This window comes from Emys orbicularis, chromosome 9 (genome assembly GCF_028017835.1).
Source record: "Emys orbicularis isolate rEmyOrb1 chromosome 9, rEmyOrb1.hap1, whole genome shotgun sequence".
Classification (NCBI taxonomy): Eukaryota; Metazoa; Chordata; order Testudines; family Emydidae; genus Emys; species Emys orbicularis.
Genome location: NC_088691.1, coordinates 92,052,670 through 92,066,637, shown reverse-complemented (window position 1 = coordinate 92,066,637; position 13,968 = coordinate 92,052,670). Strand labels below are relative to the sequence as shown.

The 13,968-nt window shown below is 38.0% G+C and overlaps 1 protein-coding gene across 1 annotated transcript in view; it reads right to left on the bottom strand.

Moving 5' to 3' along the window:
* The window catches only part of FNDC3B (fibronectin type III domain containing 3B), a 388,134-nt gene that overhangs the window by 287,555 nt on the left and 86,611 nt on the right, over positions 1-13,968 (bottom strand). The window contains exon 3 of the mRNA XM_065410392.1: positions 9,876-9,951. Coding sequence (XP_065266464.1) covers positions 9,876-9,951 — 76 coding nt within the window. The remainder of the gene's footprint in view (positions 1-9,875; positions 9,952-13,968) is intronic.

Below are 13,968 nucleotides of genomic sequence, written 5' to 3'. Positions count from 1 at the left end.
GAATCTAGTACTTTAAAACCACCTTTTCTCCACTTCCATTCCATTTGTTTTATGCTTTGTGTACCATAGAGTTGTTATTTTGATAAGTGTTCATCATCATCTGGTGATGTCACTTTTTCCTATCACGATTCTTCATTTTATTTGGATGTGTAACAGAGTGGCAGAATTCTCCTGTGGCTCTGTCCTGTTAGCAGGCATTTGAATCCAGGTTAATCAGTGCTAACTTCTGGGTGCAGGTGTCGGTCATCAGACTTCACCCTGAATAGAAGGGAAGCAGGAACAGAACACCGGCACGAAGAAACGTGAGAGCACACACTAGGGTTTGGGACAAACAGAGGACAGAGACAGGTCGGGAAAGAAGGAACTCTAAAGGCATTCAAGTCTACGGAGCAGGCATAGATTGGAGTTCATGTGAGATTACTTTGAATTTGCCATTTTGTTTATAAAGGCAGATCTTAGAAAGGGTTACAGAATGGTTTCAGCCATTTGACAGCTCCGGAAGGTATTAAGTCAAGGTAGAACATGCCTGATCTGCACATGAATGTACCAGCTAAACTTCCAGTTGTAACATCCCTCTTAATGCAAAGTTAATGGACAACATCAGCACAGCAGAACAATCAGCAGTGAAAGTATGAAATTGACATTTTGTGTAACTTCACCCATAGCTCACCATCAGTTCTAAGAGAGACTGAAAAATTTTGCTTTTGCTATGATAGGGCAACACAGAGTTGGTGCACAGCCACTGAATCCCGTATCTTGCTACATGTAATATATACCATGTTTATTCAGATAGTCTGAATTCTAAGACAATACTGGTATTTAAAATGTGGTTTCATTTAAAATATATCTGGGCCCTACATATTAAAATAGTCTAAATTTTTAGGGAAAAACACAAAAGCCCAAACTCTTACTGGACAAATTTAAAAGTTTCAATTACACAGCCGTCTCCATGTCTTTAACCAGTGATTTACCTCATGTACACACACATAAATAGGATAAGATTTGAAACTGAACAACTTCTATCGGAGCTATATATCTTTAACAATCAGGTGATGAGTTCCCATTAAGGAAGGGAAACCTCTCTGAGAAGCAAAAAGTGTCCAAACTTCTCCAAAAATGGCACAAAAGTAAGTTACTTTAAAGTCTGAGACTTTCAAAGGAATATTTATGCTATTCAAACTGCTACAGCAAATGCTCAGAGAGTGCTATAAGCAATTTCTCAAACACCAGAGACATAAATGTATGTCTCCTCTTTTGTCCTTTTAAAAATATTAATAGGTCTATTGAACAATTACACTTTGGAATGTTTTAAGTCAGATATTTGAGATATTTAAATTCCACACATATTTTTAACATGTCTTTAGATGCGTTAATGTTTTTCTGCACTTGCCAGTTTTTATTCGTTTTTCTTTATTCATTATCATCATGTTGTGCAGTAGGGACAAATGAGATGATAGACCCATGTATGATTAAAGATAGGAATCAACAGGTCACAGGTTATCTTCAAAGTATTGCATAAGGAAAGCTATCCCAGAATAGGATATCTGAGCTTAAATAGAGGATTCTAAAATCCTTAGAAAGCAATATAAAAATGTTTTTCATTTAAATAAGTCATTCTCTATAACCAAAATTAGATACAGCTGCTGAATGGACATGTGACTCAATGTAAATAAAAGCGTTCAGATTTCCTGAATGGGAAATGTGGAAGTGGACTTGTCAAAGATTAGTTACATTAAATCAAAGTGTTATTGAAACAGCTCACCCAGTTTAATCTGATAAGAATGATACAGCATATAATAGGCAGTGCTTCCTAATTTGCACATTGGTTAAATATGAATGCATTCCATTTACAAACATATCTTAATGCATTCCCTTTACAAACAGATCTTCACAGAGCATGTGGCAGCTCAGAAAGCAGAAATAAACAGTTTGAATTCCACGCAGAATTATACAGTCATGAATTGACTGATACATCTTTATTCCATGCAAAACGTAGGGCCTTCACCACTGCCATTCATCTTGGCAGTCTCTTGTTGCGGTCTTAGGTTCTTCCCGTGTCATTTTAATGATTTTCAGTTCTGCTTCTGTTGTGCATTTCCAAGATGTCCTTGGTCTACCTCGTCGCCTCTTGTCCTAGAGATTCCAGGACCATGCCTGTCTTGTTATGTTGTTCTGTTCTTTCCTCCATGTGTGTCCTAGCCATCTCCATTTTCGTTCCCTAATTTCCTGTCCTATCAGTTTCTGTTTCATCCTCCTTCAAAGATGTTCATTTTTTATTTTTTCTGGCTATCTGATGTTGAGGATTTGTCTCCAGCAGCTGTTTATTAAAAAAAAAATTGAGTTTATATAGTAATGTCTTTATAAGTCTCCAAGATGCATCACCATGTAGTAAGGCAGATTTTACAATGGTGTTAAGTATTCAAAGTTTAGTTCCAGGGGCAAGATTTCTGTTTCTTCAGCTCAGCTTTAGGGTTGCAAAAGTATGTCTGGTTTTCGCTATTTTAGCTTTAATGTCTTCATCTGTTCCTCCTGTTTTGCTTATGATGCTGCCAAGATATGAGAAGTGTCGGACCTCTTCTATGTCAATCCCAGAAAGTGTTATTGATATTTCTTGTTGCCTGTTGATTCTCATAGTTTTTGTTTGCTCAGTGTTGATTTTCAGCTGTATTAACCGTGCATAGGTCAGAAGATTTGTTTTTGCTGCATATCTTTGTGGGAATGAGAGAGCAAGTTGATGTTGTCTGCAAAGTAGCTGCTGTGTAAAAGTCCATTGTATACTCCTTGGTTGTTCTGTGGTCTCATTACCCAAGCTATTACCAGTAGGAAGGATATGGGTGACATAAGACATCCTTGCCTGACACTGGTAGTTAACCTGAACAGCTTAGTCAGTTCTCTAATGACTTGGCATGTTATATTTTCATAGAGGCTCTGAATGATATTCACAAATTTCTGGGGGATTCCACAGTGGCGTAGCAACTTCCATAAGACTGTTCTGTCCACTGTGTCGAAGGCTTTTTGGAAATCTAGGACAATGATGTATAGTGGTGACTGCCATTCGATTGACCAGCCTATGATGATATATAGGGTTACTATGTAGTCTACGCACGATTTCTCCTGCCTGAGCCCTTATGGTCTTCTTGTAGCTTAAATCTACTGCTTTCTTTAGTATGTCTAGGATAAAGTGTGTAAGTATTTAACTATGGAAGGACAGCAACTAAATGTCAGTCTAGTTTTTACACTGACTGAGTTTTCCTTTCTTCACTATAATGCATGGAAAAATGGTCATAAAGTGGGACCAAGAAAGTCACACCAATGTAATGGGTAATAGTTTCTGCCCTCACGATTGGGACCATATTCATCTTCAGAACCACAACCTACTTTGTGTTTTCCTGTCATTCGTAATTTAAAACAAACCAAAAAAAGCACATCAAACAATATACAACAAAAGTGTCTTGGTGCTCTCTAAGCTGAGTAGGCTAATATTTTGTGAATCTGGCGCAAAAGGATAATAAACAAGTTTTAGAATCTCTCGTTTCAGAAAAGTTCAGATATTTAATGACAATGCTCTAAGATTTGCCATTTCTCAAAATTTAAATTATAGTTATATAATTATGTTAATGACGAATTCTACCATGAAATAGGCTCCCTCTGCCCCCCCAAAATATTCTTTGAGGATGGAAAAATAAACAGAAGCTGTGATCGATAATTTTAGAATGCATCTGGTCAGCACTTTAACAAGAGAATCAGGCAGTTTAAATACCATAAACCATTATTCCGTTTTAAGCCTCAGTTTTTACGCTTTAATCAATAAAACAATACTGCTAAGTGACAAACATTCTTCCTGCAATTTAAGATTTGATCATAGTAATGACATGGTCAAAGCTGAAATCAGGGACATTTCACATGGTCTCGTATCAAGGCATTGGATTTTACTCTCTAGTACTATACTTTTAAGAGTTGAGATCTTCCAAAGGAGGGATCAATGTATGTCAATCACACAGTTGAGGCTGCAGCGGCACCATAAATTGACCTTTTAATTCATGAAGAGAGTGACAGTGTGGAATTGGCAGGGCATGAAATCTTTTAGTACTGATTAACAATTGTTTTCAATTTCAAGTTAGCCCACAGCACAGTCAGGGAGCCAAGTGAGGTCAAAAGAAGACAGGTCTGACACTGCCACCAAGTTTCAAAACTGAGGACTAGAAAAGCAAAAGGTAAAGAACAAGGTTCTCAACAAAAATATAATGAATGTTCCAATCCAGTAAAATCTTTCTAATGGGATTATTTATGTGAGTTAGGATTAGAAGGAAGGTTTTCCAAGATTACGCTCAGAGAAAAAAAAGAAAGGCAGAGACAGTTGCCCCTGCTTTAAATATGCCTATGGGGTCTCCCACACTGAACACAAATCCAATCACATTTAAAAAAACAAAAACCTTAAACAGACAGTTTCCTGGATTTGTAAGTAAAGAGCCAGAAAAAGAAGACACCATCATTTAAAAACAGCTCAAACACTACAGCAGTCATTGGCTTGTTGAATTGGTTCTGACACCACTATTGTGCCATTGGTGCAGAGAAACTTCACATGGCAGGAGACAGGATGGTTCAGAAAATACAGATTTAGGTGTAGCTCATTAGTTCAAATCAAATCTAGCCAAGTTCAGCAGTCATTGGTATCTGATTATTCCATGCCTTACTGTAAAAATAAAGCAGTGGGTTCAGTGGATCTCTTGGTGAAAATGTGCACGTGTTACATCAAAAACTATCATCAGAATGGGCATCCTTGTCAGCAAATTCAGGAGCATCTCTATGCTGAACATTCTCAGATCTAGCTCTGTGCTCCAGACCTGTCTCCTCTCCAAAATAAAATATCTATCTTCTCATGAATGTCTAGTGTCAGCTTAAGCTCAGCAGGGCTAAAACAGAACTCTTAATCTTCTCTCCCAAGCCCTCCCCCCACCTCCTTCCTTGATCAAAGTGGACAACAGCATCATTCCTTCTGCATAACATCTCTAAGATATGGCCTTTCCTATGCATCCACACAGCTAATTTTCTCGTCCAGGATCTCATCATCTTGCATCCCAGTTATGAAAACATCCTTTTCTCTGGTCTTGACAAACGCAAATTTTGCCCTGCTCACATCCACCCAGAATGCTGATGAAAAGATCACTCTGCTAGCCTGTGACTTTGACCAGGTCACCCCTCTTTGAATCAATCCCTTTACTAGTTCCTCTTTCTCGGTCACATCAAACGTAAGCTACTTGTTTTCACTTCCAAGGCCCTTCACGGTCCATCCCCCCCTCCCACCTATTATCCCTCATTCACTACTGAAATGTTGACTCCTACCTCCGATCATTCCACTATGCCCATTCCACTATGCCAGCCTCCGTTGCCCACTTGTTAAATTTTCAAACAAATACCTTTGTGCTTTCTCCCATGCTGCTGCCGCTCACACTCAGGAGGTGCTCCCAATAAACATCTGCAAAGCTATCTCATTATCCTCCCTCAAATCCCTCCTCTGAAGTGATGCTTATACAAAACTTGACAGGCTGCTGATGTACCACTACCTATCATCCTGATCATACTGTCTCATTGTTTCATGTACTGTGTCTGTCTCTATCCAGCTATTGTCTCTTGTTTTATACTAAGATTGTCAAACTCTTTGGGGCAGGGATCATCCTCCCTCCCTCCCGCCCCCATTTGTACAGTGCCTCGCCCAGTGGTAATACCATTATGGTAATACCAAGACTACTTCTATGAATACTGATAGTTTAGATTCAGGAGCAGCATATAAGGTTTTGTCATAAAAGTTCTATGTAACAGTATCTATACATAAATGTGTGTGTTTCTTTAGCATTTGCAGGGCAAAACGACAAATTACAATTTCCAAAACCATACCATATAACTATAGTAGTGATTTTCTAAACTTATTTTAACACAAAATGCTGATAAGTGGTAAGTGGCAACTAAGCACTATTAGCACAAATACAATAGCAACAAATTACTGAAAACACTAAGAGGCTCCAAATGACATTGATTTTTAATGGGATGTCTGTATAACATTTTGAACAAGAAAAATGTTAAGTATTATAATGATAAAAAATGGGGAAAATGCAAAGTACCAACCAGTATAAAGTACTGTGTCCCAAATAAAGGGATTACTCAGCTTTATTAGCCTGTTAATTCTCATGTAGGTCCTCCCCTTATCACACAGCATGTTGACCATTAATCTTAACAAGTGGTTTTAGATTACTCACATCAAACAAGCTGTAGATACAGTACTTTCACTTGTATTATTAAACTAATTAATCTAAAGTGTGCTTCCATATAAAAGAGATAAATAAGCACATCTGGAAACAAATCAATAGAAACTGCAGCACAGTGTTCAGCTCGACTTTCAAGATCAGCAAACAACAGTTTTTAATGATAATTTTTAAAACGTCAGAGTCACAATTGGAACTGCCACAATTTGTCCTAATTTTATTTCTTATGATATATTTTCAGTTATGGAAAAAGTGATGCAATCAATTGATTTTGACCTGCTCAAATTAGAAAAGCAAAGCATTTAGGACTAAATCCTCCATTGGTATAGCTCTGCTGACTAAAGCATCTATTCTAATTTACATGAGCTGAGATCTAGACCTACTTTTTAAGTTCAATTGTGCAAATTCAGTTAGCTCCCAGACCCTTTGCCTCTAGAGATCTAGAGGATCAATATCCTAGTTTAAGGCACAAGCAAAAGTAGGTTTGGTGGTCCTACTCCAGTCTATTCATTCATATAATAAAATATCTCTACAAGTTGGCACAATTAATTGGATTGGAATCCATACTGCAAATCAGGGTTGAATAGTGCTAGTACAGCTGTTTAGAGAAACTTTCATAATGCCTAGTTCAAATCATTAGTTCCTTACTTCCATGAGCATTAACTTTAAGCAAACAAAAATACCCAGCCTCCACATGATTTAATTAACATGGCTCACATATGTATGATTGATAACACTACATTTCCCAGACCACGGAAGCATCACAGGCAGTAATGTCTTTACAGGAGTGAACTCTGCCTGAATAATTTCTCTCGTGAACACTATTAAACACAAATGTGCTCTTCTTCAACATCAAGCATGAATATTTTCTTGACAAAACACTTTCATAGTGGCCATTGCAAGGAAAATCCCACTTGACATTTACCTTTAAATTTACATATGAATCTCAAAGAAACCTATGGTGTAGAAAAGCTGGAGTGTAGGACAGGAACTTGTTCAGAATCTATAATTTCTTTATAGGATCATTCTTCTAAATGCTAAAGCCATAGAGTTGGTTACATGATTTTGTAACAATCCACTTTAACTGATTTAGACACTGAAACGGGTAGTCTTAGTTTGGCACATGGAGATAGAGACTGACCCCATTACCTGTACATATGTAGTGACATCAGCAACAGAAGATAGGGAGCCACTGGCTTAGAGATGCCAGCATTCTCCACAAAAAGAGTGGAACATGTTGAGGAAAATCTTGATCTGGCATTGGGAAAGTTATTTGAAAATTGTCCTGTTTTTTATATAGTCTTTCCTACCCATTATGACCTCACCTGGTCTTTTATGCAGTCAAAAGCGTTCTGTGCAGATTCATCACTCTAGTATGGGACTAACGCACGCCTCCACAACAGCCAATATACTGCCCTGTTATTTTGGAGATTCTACTGGATGATCAGTAATACTGAGAATGCTAACAAACATCATGAGGAAATCAAAACATTTTAAAATGCATAAATGTATGCAACAAATATTGGTGAAAATGGCTATGAAGTATAATTGTTATTCTAGGTCCCTTACATTATCTAAACTATTTCCCTTTAAACTTGGAGGTAAAAATCAATATGCTTTTGCTAGACAATTCCTATGCCCTAGAGAAAACGTATGTTGTTCTTAGTCGTATTAGATAGAGTGTCAAGCTGGCTAGAAACCTCAACTTGTTTAGTACTTCACATAAGCTGTTTATAAAAGCATGGCTTTCAGAATAATTAGAGACCTCCCAAAATGACAATAAATATTACCAGACAAGGGAAATATATCAACTCTGTTGTAAGCTGGGCTTTATTGTATAATTTTGTAAAAATGACAATCTTCATAAGAAAGTTTTGGTCTATTAATTTCAGTGTCTGCATAAATTACTTCATGTACCTCTAAATGAGCCGATGACAAATTGTTTAGAAACAATTTGGCTTCTATAGCATACTGTATAATTTCTGTGTTTCTCCTCCATTCTTTATCACTGTAGGCCTGGTTAGAAATAAGCAATTGGACATGGGTGAGGCCTCATTTTTTGGGAGACAGGATTAGCACGGTAAATGGATCAGCAGACTGGAAACAGAAAGGGGGAACACCCAGGGAACCAATTACAATAAACAAGATAACAATGGAGAAGATAAGCCTGGAAAGGAAGATGAGATAAAGAGTAAGTCATACATGGCCAATGAGGGATTGGTTCCTACAAACTGACCAAGCCAATCCCCAAAAGTGTAATGCAATGTAACGTGTAAACATATATAAAGGAAAACGTTTGCTGTGTCACTTTGGATGTTTGGTATATATACCACTTATACTCACTTCCTATGCTTGAGTCTGATCAACTCAGCGTAGCATTGCTGTATGCCTAATAAAGAAAACTGAGTGACAAGTCAGGAGTTGAACTGAGTTCTTGGGGAACTGAGTGGAAGAGGTCTCAGGGAAGCCCCAATCACTAGAAACATTTGCATGTAAACAAAATCATTGTTTCTTAGACATCCATCGAGTCCTGTGGCTTATTCCCCATCTGATTCATAATCCCATTTCTGACATCAGAACTGGCGGCTATGGAAATTAAGATGTCACTGACTGAGAATTATCGCCTCAAGTGAGAAATAAGAGACAAAAGCAAATTCACCCTTATTAAGCAAAGATCTTGCTTTCCTGTAAATAGAATAGGAATAGTAACATAGAATAGGAAAGTACCATAAAAAAGAGGAAACAGATAAATATTTGGCCAACATGTAGATATTTGATTTTATCCGGAAGCAATACAAAGTAGAAAGCCTTTTGCATTCAAATATTTCTCCCTCGTGGGGAAGTCAAGCAAAAATGAATCATTCCAAACGTTTAATCGACACGTCCAGGTTAAAAAAAAATTTCAGAAAACACAGAATTTCCTTACCTAGGTTAGATTTATTAATTTATTATCTTAGATGATAAAATATTTCAGTTTTAGTAATCTTACTTTCCTCAATATGGACCACATAACAGACTAATACATTGCTCTCTATTTTGATAGTTAATTTCCACATACTTTCACTTTTTGCTTCTTACGCACTACTATAAAACAGCAATGTCTAGGTTGCAAATACTCCAGAGGATTATGCATTAGTTAAAAATGTTTCCACCTGAATTTTTATTATTATATTAATTAACGTAGATATGTCTATTGATCTTAGGTTTTGCAAAAGCTTACTTTAAAAAGTGAAATGCTGGGGAGTCACTTTTTACCTAGTAGCATCCATTAGAATTTGTAAAACTCCATGATTCATATTGAGGCACTGAATTAAAACCAGTGTTTCAATAAATCCTACAACATACACAGCTATCCTATACACCGCCTCCCACTCATACAGGACACAGCTTTGTGGCACAGCATTTCACACTCATGTATGAGTTATAAATCCCTAACTTTTCACAAAATAAAGCCAAGTAAATCTGTAGACTCGTGTGTACTATATTTTACTTTTTTTTTAATTAAACAAAGGTAGATATAAAGAAAAACCCTTGACTAACCCACTGAACACATAAATTTAGGGATGCTCCATTATCAGAAGGTTATTATTTAGAAGAAGAAAAAAAATCTCTTACCTTGAATGCACTGAAGTGTTCCATCCTCAGCCCTTATTGTAAAGGTTTCACCTGGATTAACTTGAACCAAAATGACCTGCCAAAATAAACACATTCATTTCAATCTAATGCTCAAATCTCATCGGGTATATTCATTCCAAAAGTTTTCTTACCTAAAGATGCACTAGACAAGATGTAAAGAGTAAAGCAGGCTGGATTAGCCACAGTTTTGGGTACTAGCAGAGTCCTGGAATTAGTACAGGATTTGAAGTTTGTCTAAATCACTAAATTTATTCAGAAAATAACAATATTACCCAAAAGGGCTGGAATGTAAAGATGAAAGTTGGAATTTTAGGCCCCAGGCCTGCAAATACTTAGGCAAATGATTGTTTTATTGCACACAAGTAGTCCTATTGAAGTCATTGGGCTGCTAACTTGCTTAGAATTCAGCAAGGATTGCTTTTCAGGATTGGCAGCTGAGAGTGGATATTGCAGGACAGACTGAGTGACATATTTTGGGCCATATGCTTTTTCCACAGGAGTAAGAACTGCCTCACTGGATCCGACCTGGGACCCATCCAACATGGTAAGAGATTCTGGCCCTTTGTATTTGTTTTCACTGAAAAGCATCCAGGCATAATGGGAATGGGTGCAGTAAAATACATGAGCAAACAATTTACACTATTAAGAATAAATAATAAGCATTTTAGAATGAAAGGCTTGGTCCCACTCCTGGTTTCCCACTGCTCAAGCCACCAGATAATGGGAATGCTACAGGGTCTAGAAAAGTATCCTAAGGCGTAATACTCACTGCCCCTCTCTACTAACTGTATAGAAAAATTGTTTCAGAATGTGCTGCATTTGCCTGTTTTACTCATTTCCAGACACAAATGTGGAAAAAAAGCTATTTTTACAGTGAGATTGTAAAAGAATGTTTACACTACATGACTTAGTAAGCAGCAATATCCTGATCCCAATGTGAGGCTGTCTGTGTTTATTTTAATCAGCCTCAAATAAGGGCTGTCCCTGATAGCACTCTGTGTGGAAGTTCCCTGCAGATCAGATCCTAAATCAATATAATCATTCATAGTACCATCATGGTTTTAAACTAATATACAATTTGGAATCTGTTTACCCGCCATTGTATGGAATTTTGGTGTGCACAACCTCCACTGATATCAGTAAGACTCACATGGCTAAAACACCAGGTCATGTTTTGACAACTTACCCTTCAGAGTCATTTTCTTTAAAGACATGTTTTGTTTGGAATAAGTTGATGTTTTACCACATACTATATATTAAATGTGTTACATACACAATACTTGATTTCAAACATAATGTCCAATAGCCTCAGGGTTTGCTGTTATTGTAATCACGTAAAGAGAGATTCTCATTATCACTGAGCTAGAGATATTATTGGATATGAAAAATTCACTTCTGGATCCAGATTTTGATCACTCAAAATTCAGGATTACTTGGATCCAGAGTTTGGTTCAGCCTAGTATGGAAATAGATTCTGAACCAACCCTTAGGTTCTGGGGTGTTTGGTCCCAGCATTTCAGTCTAGGCCCATCTGCAATATGGATGCTAATTAAAGGATATCATGTCATGCTTTTTGAAATCTAACTTAAAGGTGTACAATAAAATAATTACTGAATATATGAGACTTCAAATTACAGTAAGCCTGCAGAAGCCCACTGTCATGGTTAAATTTTTAACACACAAATTATAAGTCAATTAAAGAAATGACAATATATGAGCAAGGCCAGCCCACAATATTTTGGCACCTGAGGCGGGGAGCTCAAATGACGCCCCCATGCCTCCTCGCTTGGGCCAAAACTTTGAAAGGTCTCAATTCTGCCTTCTTCCTGTTCTACTCCTCTCATGGTACTGCTCTGCTACCTACCTCAATAAAGGAGAACTAACAACTTAAAATGCATTGTTCAAAAAATTTAAACAACACTTAACTTTCAAATGCCTGAAGAGCAAATGTAACTTTTCTTGTCTGCATAGTAAACACTGGCATTTTTATCTGTTTGAATAATCAAAGTGGTGCTTTCTGTGCCTTCTTGGTTGCAAAGATTTGAACTGCTTCCTGAAGGTCCACAGTCTGGGCCAGCTCATGCTCTATGGAGATGGTTGCAAGGCCGACCAGCCTCTCCCATGTCATTGTGGAGCGTAGATGTGTTTTTATTAACTTCAGCTTGGAGAAGCTGCGTTCTGCACTGGCAGCTGTTATAGGAAGTGTTAGAAGTATGCGCAGAGCAACAAAGGCATTTGGAAAGAGGGTGGTCATCTTATTTGTGCACATATATTCTAGAACAGCCTTTGGAGTTGATCCTGCTGAAATGTATCTTGAAAGGGCTTTCAGTTCATCACCTAAATCACTTGCATCAATATCATGCATGTCATCATGTGTCAACACTGTCTCTAGTGCCCTGCATTGCTGGTGTAGGTCTTCTTCAAGTATAGTGAGGAGTTTTGGAATATCATACAACATCCCAAATATACTGCTGTGTTCCTTGAGCTGCATGAAACGTTCTTCAACTGACTGTATTGCACAATCTAGCACCTGGTTAAAGAATTCAACACTGAATTGTTGTTTGGGGTCTCTTATGGGTTTATCCCGTGACTCGTAATCAAAAGTTCTTCTTCTTCTTCTTCGGTGACTTGTATTCTTGAATGGGTGGGAAAATAGCTTCAGTGTGAAGTTCCTCTGCCAACTTCTGTGCACTCTTCAGAACGTTTTGAAATCCCTCATCTGACCAGTAAGACTGTAGGTATGACTTTGTTTTGTCCAGTTGTCCCATTGCTCCAGATATATCAAGGTCAACACCTTGGAGTCTCTTGCTTACAACATTTATTTCAAATAGTATGTCATGCCACAACACTAAGCCACACAGAAATTTGAAGTTATGTATGTTTCTGGTGATTCCATTTCCCTCTGCCACAGTTCTCCTACGAACAGTTCCTGTCATAGCATTATCCTCCATAATGGCAACTATGGCATCTTCTATCTTCCCAATTTGGTGTTTGATAGGCTTTATAGCCTTCACTCGACTTTCCCATCGTCTGGCACTCAGTGGTTTCAGTGTCAGAGAGAATGTTCCCAGATGTTGCTTTAAAATTTGCCATCTATGAGTTGATGCAGAGAAAAATACATAGATGCTTTGAATTACATTAAAAAATTCAGCAGCCTCACTAGAAGCTGATGCTGCATCACTGACCACCAAGTTCAATGAATGAGAACTGCATGGCACAAAAAAAGCTCGAGGGTTTAACTCTCGGATCCGTGTCTGCACTCCTCTGTTCTTTCCTCTCATGTTGGCACCATTATCGTAGCCCTAACCTCTCAAGTCAGCTATCGCAATTCACATATCTTCCAGCTTTTTAAGACGCACAGAAGGGGGGAGGGATAGCTCAATGGTTTGAGCATTGGCCTGCTAAACCCAGGGTTGTGAGTTCAATCCTTGAGGGGGCCATTTAGGGATCTGGGGCAAGGTCCTGCTTTGAGCAGGGGGTTGGACTAGATGACCTCCTGATGTCCCTTCCAACCCTGATATTCTAGGCTATTCTATGATTTGTCATACCAGCTCCTGTAGTATCATCAATGTCAATAAATTCTAGAAAATGCTCTCTAACAGTCACCATTGCAGGTTCTCTTGTTACAAAACGCACCATTAAAGTCATTTGTTCCGTACGGCTGATGTCAAGTGTGCAGTCCAGAATAACAGAGTAATATCTTGCTGACTTCAGATCTGCCACAATCTTCTGTTTGACTTTTGTTGCCAGTAACTGTAGGATCTCATTTTGAATTGTTTTTCCAAGGTAGTGGTGTATGTACATTTCTTGGGTGGTGACTCTTCTTAGATGCTCCTGCAGTACAGCATCAAACTCAGCCATCAGCTCCACAATTTTAAGGAAGCTTCCACTGTTTGGCACATATAGCTGATCTGAAGTGCCACGCAGTGCTAGGTTTTGGGTAGCAAGCATTCTCACAATGGCAATGAGCCTTTTCAGAACATTGTGCCAATAAAGAGACTCTGATACAATCTTCTCTTGATGCTGATCATCTATGGTGGCCTTTAACCTTAGCCTCATCTAAAGCTCTTTC